The 18355-nt window shown below is 38.7% G+C and overlaps 1 protein-coding gene across 3 annotated transcripts in view; it reads right to left on the bottom strand.

Moving 5' to 3' along the window:
• TEX2 (testis expressed 2) overlaps nucleotides 1–18355 on the bottom strand; it is a 55693-nt gene that overhangs the window by 13603 nt on the left and 23735 nt on the right. For all 3 annotated transcript variants that reach the window (XM_033002551.2, XM_033002552.2, XM_033002553.2), the window contains exons 2-7: nucleotides 16109–17763; nucleotides 8593–8793; nucleotides 6607–6943; nucleotides 5217–5464; nucleotides 2596–2745; nucleotides 1086–1185 (exon numbers count right to left, since the gene is read on the bottom strand). In XM_033002551.2, the coding sequence (XP_032858442.1) occupies nucleotides 1086–1185; nucleotides 2596–2745; nucleotides 5217–5464; nucleotides 6607–6943; nucleotides 8593–8793; nucleotides 16109–17737 (2665 nt within the window). In that variant the 5' untranslated portion in view covers nucleotides 17738–17763. The remainder of the gene's footprint in view (nucleotides 1–1085; nucleotides 1186–2595; nucleotides 2746–5216; nucleotides 5465–6606; nucleotides 6944–8592; nucleotides 8794–16108; nucleotides 17764–18355) is intronic.

The raw sequence follows: 18355 nt of genomic DNA, 5'->3' as shown, positions 1-18355 counted from the left end.
ATTTTCATCTAGTTACTTGTTCAAACTTCACTCTGTCCATATTTGTTTTTACTGTTCTAAATATGCTACTGAGACCTGCTGAAGTTTGGCTCATTGCTGGCCTGTAACTTAACAAGTTATAATACTTCAACAAGCATTGTAAATTCATTAAATTCCTACCATCTCACTACCAGTTTACTGGTTTTAGCACCACCTAGAAATTATTCTGATGTCTCGATCTGAGTCGAAAGAGCAGTTTAAACCAAAAATAAGTTGTCTGTCATTCAATCCATAGCTGCACCACAACAGGTCCTCTAAGGAAATATTTCCCTTTAGACCAATTAGAAACTTCTCCACCTTGAGTTAAATAATTCTCTTTCAGTGTAATTCTCTTTCCAGTGTAACAATACAGTAACTAAAGGAGTGAATGGAGTTAGAGAACACAAGGTTAAGAAACCCTTAATAAACTCAGAAACAATTTTAAATTAAACACTGTTCTGATTACATGTTTTAGAATTAAGATGGCACCTACGTCTCCTCAACATGTAGAACAAATACCTTTGAAGCTAAATAACATTAACAGAAGTTTATCTTTTTGCGAAACTACAGGGATAAGAGTATCCTCAAACATATACTACATATGCGACCACAAAATGATGCTGTATTTTGAAGTTTCTTTTCAAAGCAACACTGTATTCTTGTTTTCTAAGTTATAACAATTGTATTTTCTGAATCACTGTTTTCAGAACAGGGCAACTTCTCTTGAAGAAAGCCAAGATGTCTTGAAGAGATGTGCACTGCTCTCTGTAGTCCATGACAGAGTTTCATACAGGTTTGCATCTCTGTTGCATGCAAATTTTAGTTTAGTTCAGTAACTATTTCCAATGGAAAGACATGGTCATATTTCCATATCTACAGTATTATGTTTATACCAAGCCTGATGCTACTACTATTGGAGATAAAGACCACTCAGAATCTCCTCAGAATAAGCTCTTACTAAGTGTACCTTCCTCTGATTAAAACACCCACAAGATAAACAGATCAAAATTCTGTTCTCCACAGGTACAAAGGCATAAACCTGGCAAAACCAGAAGCATGTATTTTACCTCTGTGATCAACAGAAGGTTTGAAGGCTTGAAGGATCTTCGGCACTGCTATCCCCATATCAAGCTCAGTTAGAGTTAGCTCATTCATGAAATACGGCAGCTAAAAGAACAGAATGTGAAGATCAAATTCATGTTATGGAACTAAACATCATTGCTTCCCAAGAGAAGAAAGGTCTTAAACTTAAGGAATGGATTGAGCTGAAAAGCCACCAGTGAAAGAACACAAATATGCTTATAGAAATTTCTTCCAATTCTAGGATTTCACAGTTATCAGTTGCAAAATAATATTTTCAGGACAGATTCAGCATCTGAACCTGGAATGCTTTTAAAACTATAATGAAGTTCAGATGCTGTCCTTAAACATCCAGCATGCTTTTTAGTCAAAGCATATAAAAAGCTCAAGAATTAAGCATAAATCCTATTTTACTGTGAATAATCATCAAAGATTTCTTTGGATTTTAAATTCAGTCACATATTTTATATAGTTGCAGTTATGCCAGCATCTCAGCTATTTTTATCTTTGGCAAATTCTTTCATAGCACATTAGCTTTTAAATCTACCATAATTTTAGTATAATAGAGGCAGAGAATCACAATGATTTGGGTATCTATTTACTGCAAGTATTTCTAATTGATAGAAATTCTATCTCCTGTGAACAGACAATGCTTTAACCTATCAAAAATATATCCATTCCCTATTCCCAGTCTTTCCACTTAAACTCTTTCCAATGATATGTTTGGGCACCCTGCTGTCACAATTGTGAAAACAGCCAAGGCAGAATTAGGTTACTGCTCATTTCCCAAAGCACAAGCAACACTATCTCACAGCTGGTGCTGGCAACTAAATTTCACAGCTGTTGTCAGCAAGACTACATCTTCCTTTGCCTTTAGGAACAGGCAAACTCCTCCCCAAACATCAGGAGCTAAACAGGCCTGTGATTAACTGCTACTGTTCAGAAGAGTTACAGAACGCAAAGGGAAGATCCAGAAGTCATTCAAAAGCACCACTCCCCCTTCACCCTCTGAGCTTATGCAGTTGATGCACAATTATATCCTATCACCCTACAGACAGCTCTTTCCCTGACTGTTACTCCCACAGACCTCTCCTGCAAGTGGTGTATGTCTGAAGTTAACAGGAACACGAGAACTGTGGTTTCCTGATCTCCTCCACCTTAAAGGCAATCTACTATTTCCCAAAGCAGATTTCGTAATTTATAAGCAGTTCTATTTAACCCTAAAGTAAAAACAATAATACTTCTACTTTTTACATAAAAACTTCACAAATACGTAATCCGTCTGTAGTTCATTTGAAACTGAAGCGGCAAAGTTAACATGTTGAGATCCTACCATGAAACATATAGAAAAGGTGAACTGGAACTCTGTATCACATTTATTTGTCTTTTACATGTAAGTGTGAAATAAGTGTTTCTTCTACTGCTTTAAAACTCAAAGACTATATGTTTTTTCTTCCTCTATAAGGAATGTATAGTGCAAGTCTCCAGATTAGCTACCTTTATTTTGCTAAGTTTCATCTGGATCTTCTTTGACACTAGATCAGACCAATACTTTTCTCCTAAAAAATCCCAAAATATTCTTCCAAGCAAAGCATTCACCCAGGCCTCCTGTTCTTCTTCTTCAGCTTCCACATGGGCATCTGGTAACTGAAAACACAAAACAGGTTATTCAGCTGTATAAATTCTATAAACTAAGGTCAGAAAAGACCTTGTTTACACTGGGAAGTTCAGTGTTACAGCCCGGGTTAGCTAAGAGCACTAAACACTCAGCACAGATAGCAGCTTTACAACCACATCAGCTGGCCTGACATGAGCTTGTTTGTCACCATCCTGACATGCAACAGAGTGAATGAGACCACACAAATATAGATTCACCTCTGGCAATGAAATGAGAAAGTTGTATGTAATGTAACAGCTGGAGGAAAAAGAAGGTAAGCCCAGAGTGGGCAGATTTAGAAATGAGCCTGTAGTAGAGATACCCTCTCTTCCTAATAGAATCTAGAACAGCTACTCTACTCTTGTTTTATCAAAAAATAGGAAAGCAAGACCCAACCCTAGATCTTTAAATCCAGCCCAGAAACATCACAAACAGAAAATAAACAAATGCAGTATAGGGAAACAAATTCTTCCTTCCAGTTCATGTATACAGGATTCAGGAAACCATATTGTTCCTTCTGCTGCATTAATGGTTTTGTTTATAGTCCAAGAGGATTTTGTTTTGGCCTCAAAACACTTCGAGATACACGTTCAGATCTTGCATCACTGACTATAGACATGAAAGCAAAGGCAGCTGAAGTAATTTCGGGTGTGCACATGCAATCATGTATTTCATTAGAACCAGGAGGTTTCCACAAAGGAAAGACAACATACTCGACTTCTCTCAACTGCCTGTAACAGAAGGAGAATTTGCCTCTTACTATCACAGGCAGAAATCCTGAAGGCAGCAGAAAAGCAGTGCTTTCTAAGAGGAGTCAAATAAATGCTACAGTTCTGAACATCATTTCTTGGCAACGACTGCTCCCAACGGCTGCAGCCTCACGCAGGCAGAATTGCTGGGTTAGTAGCTTCTGCTGTGACGCAAGTTTCCTGCCAGCACTGTTGATCTATTTATAGAATGATTTCTGAGACATGCCAGATTCAGCAGCAAATTCATCACTGCTTCAGGAGTTGTCAGGGGCTAGAATATCTTTTTTGCCTGGGGGAACACAAGATGTTTTTATTTGTATGCTATACCACAGCCTCCTACTCCTTTCTGGACATTGTATGGAAGTCTGGCAACAACGATGCATAACATGAATTATATCTTTTAAATGAATGGTGATCATGCTTAATGTTAAGGATCCACTTATTAAGAGTGCTGTTATTAATATTAAGGTTCAATTTATTAAGAATGATTTAAATGCAGTCCAGGAGGCCAAAGGATTAGTCGGAGCTATAGACTGTTTTCTACTATGCTGATATGTTCTACACAATACTAACACATCATCCATTTACTATTGCTTTTAAAGACGTTTAAAAAAATGGAAACCGTATGATCCATCCATCCATGCCTTACGTCTTTTTGAGCAAGACTGTCCAAATCAAACTGTAGTTCACACAAGAGAATTCCATTTCTGTCCCCCAGTCAACCCAAGCAGCAGATATACTGCAGTAAAAACTGCCCCACTGTCATCAAAGCCACAGCCAGGGGACCATCAGATACATACTAAACACAAATTCCTAACCCTATTCATGGCAACAGGGCCAGGACATCATTCCTGAGAAGAAATTAAGAGCTTAAACACTTTCTGAAACATGCAACAGAAAAACAGTTCTCAGGTCCAGGACAAAAAGCACCACTTCACGTGGTCTACAGCATGAGCAAAGCCAAACGTGGGGCTGAAAACAGGTTTTATAGTGTAATATCTGCACTGAAAAACTGCTATAAACAGCATCCAAGTTATACTTGTGTTATATGACAATTCTGTCCCAGTCAGGTTCTCAGATGCAGTCAGAAAAGGTAGAAGGCCTTTAGCTCCCCACCGTCAGCAGAAAATGAAGATCAATTTTACTACCAACTACTAAAAATTCCACTTAAATTGTTTCAACAAGCCAGGACCTCAAAAATATGCTTTTAGTTCAATCTACTTTAGAATATACACAGAAAAATTTAACTTTTTACTACTACTGGGAAGCAAGGTTTGTGGAATTTTGTTTGATTTTTTTTTTTTTTTTTTTTTTTTTGGGTAATCTTAAGCATCAGATATAAGTTCTTCTGGGACCAATGTTTTTTAGGACACAACTGTGCATTCCTAATGAAGAAAATCTACAGCCATATTGCCTTCAGCTGTGCAGCCTTTTAGGTACAAGACACTGCAAAAGCCAGAAAAAACACAGTTCTTGGGAAATAAGAAATCAAACTAAACCAATGAAAAACTTGTATGTTATATTAAGAATAAACTGTGGTCAACAGGGAACTCATAAGTGTGAAAACCCGCACTGACTTTACAAAAAATTTAGGGCCAACTTGTAGTTAAAGAAACTAATCTTTCTTTCTACATAACTAATTTTTAAAGTAGTAGTTAACAAAATAAAACATATCACCACATCTGATGCGTCTTTTAGGGGAAAAGTATTACCTTTTTCACAGCTGTAGGGCTGCTATCTGCACTGAGGACTGGACTACCTGAAGGGCTTTTCTTTTCATGTGGAACACACTTTGCCATATAAATACTGTAGTCCAGAAGCATTTTCTGCCGCACATTGCCAGCCAGATCCTTGTGCTTCGGCTGGGATGCAACTTCTTCTGCACTTCCCTTGCTGCTGCTTCGGCTGTGTGTGAGAACTCCAGATTGACTATCAGTCCTACTGTGTGTTGGCAAGATACCTAAATTAAAAGGAATAATTACTGTTTAGCAGAAAAGGAACATGACAGTCAAATAGCAGAGTGTATGATCCAACACTTAAAGGAACAAAATTAGCTTGCAGATATAAATTACTCTGAAAAAAGGCCACTCAGAGTAACGCTTTCTCATTTTGAAGGGTGAACGTAAATTCCACTACTGTGTGCTTAGGTGGTCCTAAACCCAAATTAGTCAATATTTCGTATGATTCAGCACTCAGTAGGATGTGGGCCTGGAAAATCCACCTGATCAATAGCATATTTAAATCTAGACACTCACATATGTGTAGCATATGGCAGAATTCTCTACAGCCCTGCTGGGGAATGACTAAAATAAAAGTCAGGTGATTAAAATGTACCTATAACTAAACTTTTTTTTTTTTTTTAATTTAATTACAGGCTGTTACAATTAAAAGGACTGTCAAAAGCATGTATCTATTAGAATTCTAATTAGCTATTAATTTTGCATTTGCATTTCAAGAAGTTATGTGCCAGAAATAATGTTAACCAATTTTTAAAAGCTTCTCAGAGGATATATAAAGACAGAAAAGCATGAGTCATTCAGATTTAAAATTGTATCAGAGGATGGTTTTAAATTAGTATTTGATCAATACTGTAGACTAACATATTTGTTGGTTCAGATATATATATTAGTACAGGACTTTAAACACAAAAATATGTTTGCTTGTGTCATTAACCTGGAAGAAAGCTCTAGTCTTTACAAGAGACTGGAGTGAAAGGAAGGATGGAGGAGAAAAAACAAGTAATAAGAAGACTAATACTGCAAATACTGACATCAGTTCCAGCACTAAAGAGGAAAAAAAAAACAAAAATATTGAACAATTAATCCTAACAAAAGTTACAAGAGTTGTTAGAGTCACTGAAGAACAGTGTATTCATATAAAGTAGTCTAAAAATAGTAAGAATAGTTGAGGGCATATAGCCAAGATGAAAAGGCAGGGCAGGAAGGTGGGAATGAGAGTCCAAGATAACAAGCAGGAGTGTCTTTAGTATTACTTTGTAAAGATCACTATGGCTCCATAGCTGCTATAACCACCACTGGGAAAACATAACTTCGGTTTGTTTCTTTTAATAGACACTTTTACTAGAATACAAGATATGAATACCTGGCTTGCTGCCACATAAACTGGATGGCTTCTTTGCTTCTGACTTCAGCTTAGATGCGAGAAGAAACCTTCTGAACCATTCCTCCTTCTCCCTACCTGTCCTTCCAAAGAGATAAAGCACTTGATCCTTTTGGCTAGTGTACTTTGCTCCATCCTGAGGTTTCTTGGATTCTTCACTGGTCATGTCCAATTTTTCAGCAGATAACTTTTCTTCTGTATTCTCTTTATCAGTCTGGGCCTTGGCCATAAAGTCATCCTGTCTAGCAAGTTCAATGCAAATAGGGTACTTCTTATTCCAAATCCGTTTTCGTGCCAGACTCTTAGGAACCAGGGAAATCTGAAGTATAAATGAAAGGGTTAAATAAACTTATTTTTCAGTTGTACCTTCTATGTTTCTGTAGTCACATAAAGAACATATGAACACAAGAGATACAGATCCTACACTGGATCTGCCAGGTTTAACTGATTCTTAACATATAGATGGTTGATGTCCAATCCACTGCTGTCACTAGATCTCTGGCAAGCCACAGCCTTGGAATTAAAATAAGGACCATTCAAGTCGCTTAGACTTCTACAATCATGTGAAAAAAATCAGTTTTCACTTAAAAGATCTTATTCTCGTAGTTATGCAGAAAAAATAGAAAAACCAAGAACCTTATTTCTGTGACCATGGGGTAGGTAATGAGAATCTAAACTGAGTTTTAAAACTCAACTTTTCAGGCCTACCTCATGAAATTGAGTGTTTGAAGTTGGCAATAGTCACATCAAGTATGTAAGAATCAAGGAATAAAAGTTATTTTATTCCTTCATTTATAAATTAATTCTAAATTCAGTATACTCAAAGCAAATTGAGACAATGCAAGTGATGAGAAGAGTAAGAAGTTAAAAACTCTAATCTAGGGGCTGAGCTTACCCATGTTCTCCAAAAAACTGTGGTAAATACCTTGGAGAATAGCCATAGTTTTCTTATTATACTCAGGGCATCCAGCAATTTTGCAACCAATTGGGGGTGGAAGGAGGGGGAAGTACTGGAAATTTTTCTAAGATACCAGGGAGAACAACTGTCAGTGAAGTGTTCTTGTAGCGTATGATAGCTTTGCTTATCTTCATTATGGGAAAACAAATCTGCAATAGGCAAGAATCTAAGTTTTTGCTTTAACTTCTTCACTGTCTTCCTTTAACAGAAAGCAGAGTTGACAGCAAGCTCCTTTCCCTTACTGACTGGGGAAACGAAGGGAAGTTTTCCTCACTGTCAACTTGGTCCCTCTCTCCCTCTAACTTCCACAGTCAATTGAAGCATAGTTTCCTCCTGCATCTGTACTGCCAAGGCCCTCTACTGATGTAGCACATTAAAAACAAAATCCATTCTTTTAACCATGCAGTATTGATGTATTACCTAACACAATGCCAATGGAATCAGCCTCACATGGCAACTCTTCACATATTTGAGGGAGGCAAACACGTAGGAGAACTGTCACAGCATTATTCTTGATACACTCTTCCAACTGCAAATATCCCTAGCTCCTTCCCTAGACAGCGGGTGCAAACAGCAAGCTGTGTCTGTTCCAGTCACCTCTCACTCTCTTCTTTTACACCTATATACAATGTACCTTCCCCCTTCCAGTGAAATGCAAATGTTATCCGAACTGCTTTGGGATAGAGACAACCACCAAAGATTATGCATTTTGGTGTAAACTTTTGAACAGTCACACAGTAATCTAATGTATAGGGAACAATTCTCTGAACTTCCATGTGTTAACTTCCGCTTCAAACTGACAGAGGAAAATCGTGCTTTTCCTTTACTGTGTAAATATGTATTTTTTCTAAAACCTGCTCAATCTTCCTCCCCAGCACAATCTTTCGCAAGTTAGTCATGACAACAGTTTTCTTTACATAATGACAGCACATGAAACTAGTGGGGTGAAAAAAATTTCAAAGTTTCAAAGTGTTCTTTGTTAAAATTAGATATATGTAAGGCACACTCACCTTGCTCTCTGTAAGTTCATAAATTTTCTGGCTGACATACGTGACTTCAGGCTTTGGCTCATTGTACACAGCCCTTCTAGAAATATTTTTATTGGGTTTTGAAAGTCTTAAGGTGCTTCCTTCGAGTCGCACATAGACAGAGTGAGTCAATGTAGCGTGATATGTTTCTGGATCATAATTATAAATTTCATTCATCCATCCCTAGAGAAGAAAACACTCATTAACAGCCTGTTAAGCTGCTGGAAAACCAAGTACAGCACCCACATCAAAGTTTGAAATAATTATCCAAGCTTTTGCTAAAGTTATGTCATTTACTATACAAATACGACAAAGCAGTGCATGCCCTAAAGGAGGTAGCACCAAACGGACATAGCATGAGATGAGGACTGTATCCCAAGCACACAATTTGTTTTTCTGAGTAAACAATTTTGTATAGGTAGTGTAGTGCTCTTCCACCTCATCTTCATGAAACACTGCGAGATCTGCAGACACAGACTTGCTGGGAAGAGCCACAAGGCAGCCAGTAAGGGCACACTGCAGAGCAGCCCCTCTGCTTACAGCAAACATTTTAATCACCAACAGTCAAGGCAGAGCAGTCTGCTTATAGACAGCACTGACATTTTAATCACAAGCAATTAAAGACTGAGTGGAAGACCACAATGGAGTTTGTTTTAACACACCATCACTGTTTAACATCATTTAACATGTTGTGTTAACTGCCCAGTTACAACACAACAGTCATACAAGTGGGGATTAAATTTCATTTGTTTCTGTGCAGTGAAAGAAGCAGAAAATAAACAAACCATCCCTGCTGAAACAAGCCTGTAAATCCTGACTCTAACAATGGAGGTGATGTTATTCCTCTTCTCTAATGTCTGCTTACAGAAAATGAAAGATGATAAATGAGGCAGAAGCCAAGCCAGTATACTCATTCAAGGAGGGCAAGTTTTTCTTCTCTTAACCTGCCCTGCAACATACTTTGAAAATTACTTCTACCTGCATATCAAAACCTTAATTTGGCATACTCAATATTCATTACTGTCAACAGAAAGCAAAGGAGACTCCAACAGACATACCCTAGAGCATAAGGTAAAATGGCATCTTTATAAATAGCTAGGTGAGTATAGCACAGGGGAGAGCGTCTGTTGCTGGGAAGGGGGGAGAGCTAAACCAGCGTCCCTAGTATTCTTCAAAACAAAGAAGTAACTACTTCATGCAAAACATCTCAGAAATTACTGCAACATTTTAACTTATTAAAGAAGTTTCCACCCACACATAGAAATGTAAAATTTATTTTAACGCTCATTTACTTCAGTGTCATATAATTTCTCAATGTAGACAGCATACACTTTCTTAAGGTGCCATAGTAACACTGATATCTATGCTTTGCTTACTCCAACATCTAGCTCCATTTTCACTATAAACCCTGAAAAACCTAGATAAATTAGCATTTCTTTTATGTTCAGGAAAGATTAAGTCATTCAAATTTGCCCAGCTCCGAAGCAGACTACCTCTTTTATTAACAGAAATACCTATACAAACACATGCACTTTGAAGAAGCTTTGTGTTTGGGTTTTTTGCTTACACTGGATTATATACAACTACCATATAGGAAACACAATGCACAAAGAAGCATTTTCTATAAACCATCAAGGTTCTGCACAGCAGGGTTGGTGTATGTTTGAGCACATCTCATTTCCTTCCTAGAAATTATTAAGCCAAGACATCTTTGAGCAGACAGCAATTAATTTTCAGCCAGGAACTCCAGCTGGACTGACTGAAGCACAAGGACATCACGTGAACTGCCTAAAGCCACCATAAGCCATTCACTCTGTGCAGAACTGGAATATCCATATGGCCCACAGATCGCTGGAGAGACTCCCACCTGCTGCCCGGATCAGATCTCCAAGCTATTTCTAGCTCAGACACCGAAGTCTGGACCCTGCAGCCAGACAAACACACAGGCAAAAACTTGCTGCCTAAAAAGTTTACCACCTTCTCCCACAAGGGAGTGCAGCCAAAGACCACACAAGCTGGCACAAAGAGACAAGGACACTTGGAAAGTGGATCTTTATATGTAGCTTAGCCACCTGAGCCCTTTTTATAACTCTAATAAGCTATGATGTTATTTTCAGTAGGAGGGTTGGAAACCTCTGGATATGTGTGGTACCCAAAAAGGAAGGTCCGAGTACACTTGAAGTTTCTTTAGTGTCCTGCTTGACATGGAACCAGCTGGAGTTTTCTGACGCCAGCAAGTGAGCTGAGCAGAGAACATGTAGTGATGAAAACAAGAAGTGATTTACACGTCATTCTCTTGACTGCCATATACCATAGTAAGAAGTGAAAATCCATGAACATAGCTTCAAAGATGAAAAGTTGAGACAACATAAACACCTCGGAACACACATCAGATGCAAAATATTTCCTGTACCTTCTCAGTAGCTGTAAGACTGTTATTCAATACCCTTATAGTCATGTTTAGTTTTATGCCTCCAGCACACGCTGAGCTAGCCACTTCTGTGATAAAAAGGAGCCAGGCCCAGCCTACATTAAGTGACTTAACCAAGTCCAGTGTATCTCTGGTAGCACACGGGACTGAATTCATCTGGTATGCCATTTACTCGACCAGCACCTTTCCTATCCTGTTTCTGCTATAACAGTACCAGCCCTTCTGCCAGATTTCCTTACCCTACACAACTAAACAGCAGAGAAGAGGTCCTTCTGAAGACTACTACCTTCCTCCCAGCAGCAGCAACACACACTGAATTTAAAGGACAAAAATAAACAAAAGAATCTCTGCTTCCTCAGTTTATATACTCCCGCTTCTCTTTCAGCATTCAGAAGCCCTTGAAAGTCCCACCTGCTGTTCTGATCCCTATCATGCACCCAGGCTTTCCACATCAAATGGATTAGCTGTATAATCTGCCAAACACACAAATCTCAAATCCCATACTGCCGCCTTCCCTGCTCACTGCATGTAACAAACCCAACAGAAGTGCAAATGCTGCTTCTCATAGCACAACCATCAGGTTATTAGCAACTGAAGAACCTGTCCAGGACTTTTAACAATGATTTCTGGCTGCCTAAGGTACTGAAATGATACTGAAAGGTGAGATACCATACCACATTACTACAAACCCTCCTTGTACATGATTTTTTAGTTTCGTAATTTCAAAGAATGCCCTCTTTCCTTTTTACACTCAATTTTCAAGTTATTTTGTAACACAGAGAAACGCTGCATGTCTGAGAGTGAAATTTTAATACTTCATCAAATGATGATTCTTCATTCTGTTAATGAATCTGAAAATGTGTGCCAGTTGCAGGAGTTTTTTTCCCCTATCTAACAGTGTTTTAAGAGGGAAACGGCACCACTTGCCTTCTCACTTCAACAATTTTCTTTTTTGTAAATTGTTTCATCTAGCACAAAAACTATTTTTGAGAAGGTTAACCAAGAAACCCCCAAATTCATTCTTAAATTCCTGCATTTTAAGAACAATTTTAGCAGAAATACCTCCGCCCCTCTCTTTGCAAAAAGAAACTGGAACAAAAGATTCACAGCCTACGGAAACGGTTTTGCAATGCATCTAAACAGAGAAGTTATGTTACCATAACATGCTAGCAACAGATGAATTTTCCCCAACTACTGAAACAACAATGGATTTCCTTGTGTAGGAGAGGAGTGACTGTATGATGGGTCTTTTTTGTACTAGCGAAGTTGTTAAAATAAGAAATTTAGTAATTCAGGGAGGACAATGACCATAGTCATATGCTACTCTGCAGCTGCTTGCCATTTACACTGATCCTGTGATCTCCATTTATAAAGGTCAGCAGTTGCTCTGAATTCACAGCTGAAATTAGGAGAAAGTGCCTCACCATCTGAGTGGTAACTAACCTGAAAAAGTATCTGGTTGGAATATTGGGCATCATGGCTTTTATAGCAAAGGTCACAGTTACTATTCAAAAACCCATGCATGCGCTAACAGGATCTGGCCTGTCAGACAGCAGGGACTGAGCTGGCCCTGGGAGTGCAGCACGTCACCTCTGTCACAGCAGTGCTATCAACTGCACCAGCCCTCTGGGCTACGCACGGGTCTGCGGGACACAAGCACTCACATAAAACAGCTTTAAAAGGCCCACCCCAGTTTACTTTCCTGACTTTGGGCCACAGATTTTTTTTTTTATTCAAACTGCGGTTCAACAGAATAATTAATGTGGGTAAGAACTGCAGAGTTCTTGTAGAGTATCAACATTTTAATGTTACTTAGTTTAAGCTCAGGTATGTTATACCTTCGCCTGAGAGGGGAGATGGGGGGAACTGCAAAAGATCCTTACAAGGGACCCAGAGGGATGGGGGCACAAACTAGGGCTGCAAGTAAATAAAAATAGTTACTTCTATGGTATTTTCAAATACATAAATAAAAGAATCATCAAGTCAACTTCACAATACAAGACCAAATCTGGATTAAAACTGTCCCCCAGAGTTTTTTAGTGATATTAATAGATTGATTTGTATCAGTTATCATTAAATTAGATAATCGAATACTCCAGCACTGTAATGCCAGAAAGACTGTTGATCATTCAAATCACACTAACTGTATTAGTATTTTCATTACCACTATTTTATAATACTTCAATAGTATTTTGCTTGATAAAAGAAGAAAAATGTAATTCAGTTTTTTGATCTTTAATTGACAGGGAATCCTAAAGACGCAAAAAAAGGTCTAAGGTAGGCAGAAGTAAACATCACCTTAACTGGAAAACACGTTTGTCTGCCAGAGGCCAGTACCAAGCATGATACCCCTTGGGTGATATTCAGGAACAGCATGCTGGTAAAAAGCCTCCTCTTTCTGCACAGCTGTGGTTCAAAAAGCTTCCCTTCTCCAGTAGGCACTGCCAATCGTGGGTATCTTCTCATAAAAGTTCTTTCTAATGGAAAGGGTAAAATCATCATTTCCATTTTAGCTGTTACTTAAAACCTTTTGTACCAGCCAGCACAACACATGGGAATGCACACTTGAGAAATCCAATAAGGAAGTTAGAAAAGACTAATGCATTAACGAAGAAAAAAAAAACAACAACAAAACCAAACAAAAAACATGGGCAGAGAAAGAAAGGAAAATTAAACTAGAGAACTGAAGACTAAGTGAATAAGAAGATAAAACATACACTGAAGATGCAGGGGGTTTGTGTGCATCTTCTGGCTGGGGGCAGGGTGAGAGGGAAAGGGTTTCTCTCCCCAATACCAAAGGCATTTGAGTGAAGTACAGAAATCTACAGAAGCACACACTAACCAACATAAGTGTTTTATTCTTTCACATTGCAAAGAAAAAATTTTGGGGGAGACAATATTAATGTTCAGGTATTTTGGCAATTGCTGAGGGGAATTTTCCACTAGTTCTTGAAACCAGGAAAATGCAAACTTCCCAGACAATGTTTACAATGGGGAAGAATGCACACGTACTTGTACAAAAATAGCCTGACAGCACTTTGGCAGAATCCCAACTCCTAGAGCCCCATAAAGGGATCTTACTCATAGCCTTTATCATAATGGCATAAAAGCAGTTCAGGTCAGAATACAACACTAACAAGTCCTGGACAGAACATCTTTATGCAAGAGCATCAAGTTTGATTTTCCTATATTCACATGAGTTTTGTTACCAGTTAAATCTTTATCTCACTTTTCAGAGGATCTAAACCCTGCAGTGCTCATTTTGACAGAGGCAAATAGAAAATAGTTGTATACGGGGGGAGTAATAACTTGCAATCTGCTAAATCACATTACATTATGCTCCACTACAATATGGGCACTGAGCTGGTTTTTAAACTCCTGAAGCGTCAAAAAGCCCTTTATAGGGCTTTACTTATTAAGGACAATTACTTTGTGTGTTAATGAATGAAAGAAATACTTATCAGGTCATACAAAACAATGTACATTCTTACAGACTTCTCTGCATAGTTCTTTTCTTGCCTACAGCCATTCTCATAAAACATATCTCCTGGATAAAAGCATTAAAATATAGTTTAAAGGTTCCTGAATAATAGCTAACACCTCAAAGAGCCATCGTAACACCAGCCAACAAGTATCAGGATCTTTACCACCTTTCAAGTATCAAGGCAAATTTATATGCAGGGTCTCAGCACCCAATTATCAAGGACAGAACTTAAAGCTTGTGAAGATCTGTACAGGTAAGCAGCAAATAAATCAACTGGGCAGACAGGATTGTTCAGTCTGCATTTGCAACAAGAAATAAAGATCACAACTCGTAACATTCACAAAAAACAAGGAACACTAAGGTAGCATCAGGGCTGGGCATGAAATTGCTGCCTATATTCAGCAAAAGTTGGCTTTTATACCCTATTTCTCCAACTTTCCAGTTACCTAGATACATGAGATTAGCTATCAATACACTACAGATTATACAGCATATAACCAATACCGTATGAATTTAAATGTATGCAACCTTTGTGTTGTTACGCAACTGGAGATGCACCTTCAGAAAGCTCAGGATGAATTTTATATTTACACAAATGCAAGAAAGCATTCACAAATACTCTGATAAGCAAGAGATATCAGGTGAAGGTTGTACCACCACCTTTCTGAAATGCTTCTGTTGCACATCAGAAACTAGTAGATGCTTTACTGTTCAGAATTCTGCAATTGGGAAAATAGTGTTTTCATTCATCAGAGATGGAGATTAGGAGAGGCAGGACAGGAACAAGGAAGGAGCACAAAGCCACTGAAGCAACTGAGTGGTTGTATGGATCACAACTGGACAGACAGCAACATGCCAGACATATCAAGCAACAATCTGCAGTATCTGAACAAGAAGTGGAGATGGGGAAGAGCAGAGAGGAAGAAGGGAAAATTTTCTAAAGAGCTTGACTTAAAACCCAGCTTTCAGGCACACATTTTACTGAACTGTAATCCATATTATACAGTACAATATTGAAGATAGCAGCACGCAGAACCACAGACATAACCCATGAGTACGTCCCTATCATCACTCATTCCTCCTCCCATTCTAATTAGCTGAAGTTTAGGGAGAATCCATATGCTCTCCAACTATCTATGCTTTACTTGAACACAATGCTTTTGAATCTGCTTTGACTGAACAGACAAGACAGACCAATTACCTTCTGGACAGTAAAATACCCAGAAACAAAATGTATCTCACAAGATGCAGCTTCAAGCACAAATGTTATTTTACACTCTAAACTTTGACATTACTTGCTCTCAGTAGTTCAGTTGGATCATTTCAAATCCATCAGCAAAACCTTTGCCCTTTTACTTTTGAAGCAATTCTGGTTTTCTAAGAATCCTCAAGGACACTGCAGTCCTACATATTCTTAGATACTAAACCCTTTGTGCCCCTGCCAAAGGCACCTGACCCCCAAATAATATTTTATTTACAAACGGGAATAACTGAGTTCATTTGCACCTTCACAATAAACCTGATTTACTACTTCCACCCAAAATAATGCCCACAGACAGACACACAAAATGCCATGACCTCACCTTCAGTATTTCAGGTTCTTTGATGTCTAGAGCTCTTGTATTCCATTGCTTTTTCATACTTCTATGCAATTTGAGATATTCATGAGGACGTGGAGTAAGAAGCCAAATCACACAGACAGCTATCATAAATCCAAGGGCCATTCCAAACAAGAGTCCACTTAAGTAGCCAGGGAGAGGGATAATAAAGTAAGCATAGACTAACAGTGTTAAGAAGTATAAAGTTTTCACTGGTATTTTAGGCTGTTGCACATACACATTATTTTCATCTTCACTACTGAGCATAGTACCATCTTCCTCAGTCATCTCTGGATCGAGCAAAGTTTCAGTAGGTTTATCAGTTTTGCTTTCATCCTCTAGCAAGGAAAAGTCTTCAGAATACAGTTCACAAAACTCCTCATCCTCTCTGCTTGCAAGTGCAGACAAGGAACATTTTTCAAGTACAAGTGAAGTTTTCGAACTCACGTCCTTTGTGCTTGCAGACTGAGAGCTTTTGGTCTCTGTCTCTTTTGCATGTTCCTCAGCCACTTTTGACTGATCATTCCTATTCAGGTTAGAGTCACTTCCATAGAAGTCCCCTTCAGAATCACATTCTTCTTCCTTAATGCTGTAGTTGTTATTGCTTTCCAAATGGCCATTCAAACTGGAAAGGTTTGAGAGTTCTGAAGCACTTGAAGATAAGGCTTTGGGCCTGTGGCTACTACTTTCATCACCCATTATTTTACTGAGCAGCTGAAAAGGCTCATAGATTACTTCAGAAAGGCGTCTTTTAGTATCTTCAATTTTAGCCTCCATTTCAGGTACTTTAAAAAAGGAACGAGTGTCAGAGGGAGATGTTAATGGCGATGAGGGGGCAGTTTTAGAATCACCACCTGTAGCTCGAGGTTGAGTGAACTGTTTGAACAGATGCAAGTTTAGTTTCGAGTCCGGTGGTCTGTAAGACACAGCTTCAGATTCTTGTTTAGAAGTGTCTGTAGACAGAGATTTCACTAAGGTTTTCATTAACTGTCTATGTCGCAGAGGTGGGGTAGGTTCTTTTGGCTCCACATCTGTTGAAAGGGACTTGACTAAACCCTTAAAAGGCTTTGAACTAGAAACTGTGGATGACCCACTAGAGCAGACAACTGATCTGGAAGGGGATGAGGATGGGGAATATGACAGGCTGGATTTCTGTTCCACAGAAGGTGGTGCACCTGATAAGCTAACCGTATGACATGAGTGTGATGATGGAGACAGAACGAGTGGCACTGCACTGAATACTTGGGATGTGGAAGGAGAATCCAACAGCTTTACAGTCTCCGCAGTTGGCAGAACTGCAGGTGATGAGGACAGTAGTGATGCAGAGTTGGCCACGTTAAGCGAGGTAGCTGGACCAGAAAAATCATGGCCGGTATGCTCAAAGCAGAGGTCTTCCTTGGCTTCAAGTGCTGTTACAATGCTTTGGTCATCTAGTTCCTCATCAAGAAATTCCTTAAACTCCTCTTCCTCCTCTTCTTCCTCCTTCCCAAATGCAGAGAAATGAATAGTGATGGTTTCTCGGGAGACAGATCGTTGGACCTGCACTTTTGGTGCTGACTGCTTTGAGGACATTTCACCGGTTTTCTCTGCATGGCTACTGTTCTGACTTGTCATTGCAGGTCCCAGAGATGTGTCAGAGTCTGTGAAGAAAATGCAATACTATGTTAAATGCATTTTGTTCTCCCCTTAAGCATCTTTATTTTCAAGCATTAAGCCAAACACAAGAGACAGGTTAGACACAACAGGTCAGTCAGTTGAAAATGTAAACACTCTGGACACTCTTCGTATCACTAGCTTTAATGCTGTCTAGTCAAATTATGGACTGTTACTAAAGAAACTGACTGTACATTTATTTAATTACAAAAATCGTGTCTATATTTTAGTTAATATACCCTTCACATCTGCTTAACTACACCTCATTCTTAGTATCATTGAATGCAAGAACAGATTCAGACAGTTAAGGAGAAAAACATGCTTCGGGCAACTGGCAATCATGGATAGGAATGGAGAGCATTACCAGCCCCTCTCAGATGACCTTGAAGGAAGAATCTGACACAATTTTAGGTAGGAAAACAAAAAAAACAAACAAACAAAAACAACCCCAACAACAAACACCACACAAACAACAAGCAGAAGGTACTTATGCTCAAAATTACAGAACTAAGTTACTATTTGCTAGGTAACACATTTCCACATAGCACAGAATAGCAATATTAAGTAGTGCAGTGGTGT

The sequence above is a fragment of the Tyto alba genome, unplaced genomic scaffold (genome assembly GCF_018691265.1).
Source record: "Tyto alba isolate M040663 unplaced genomic scaffold, T.alba_DEE_v4.0 Super-Scaffold_39, whole genome shotgun sequence".
In the NCBI taxonomy this organism is placed as follows: Eukaryota; Metazoa; Chordata; class Aves; order Strigiformes; family Tytonidae; genus Tyto; species Tyto alba.
This window is presented reverse-complemented; position numbering and strand designations above follow the sequence as displayed.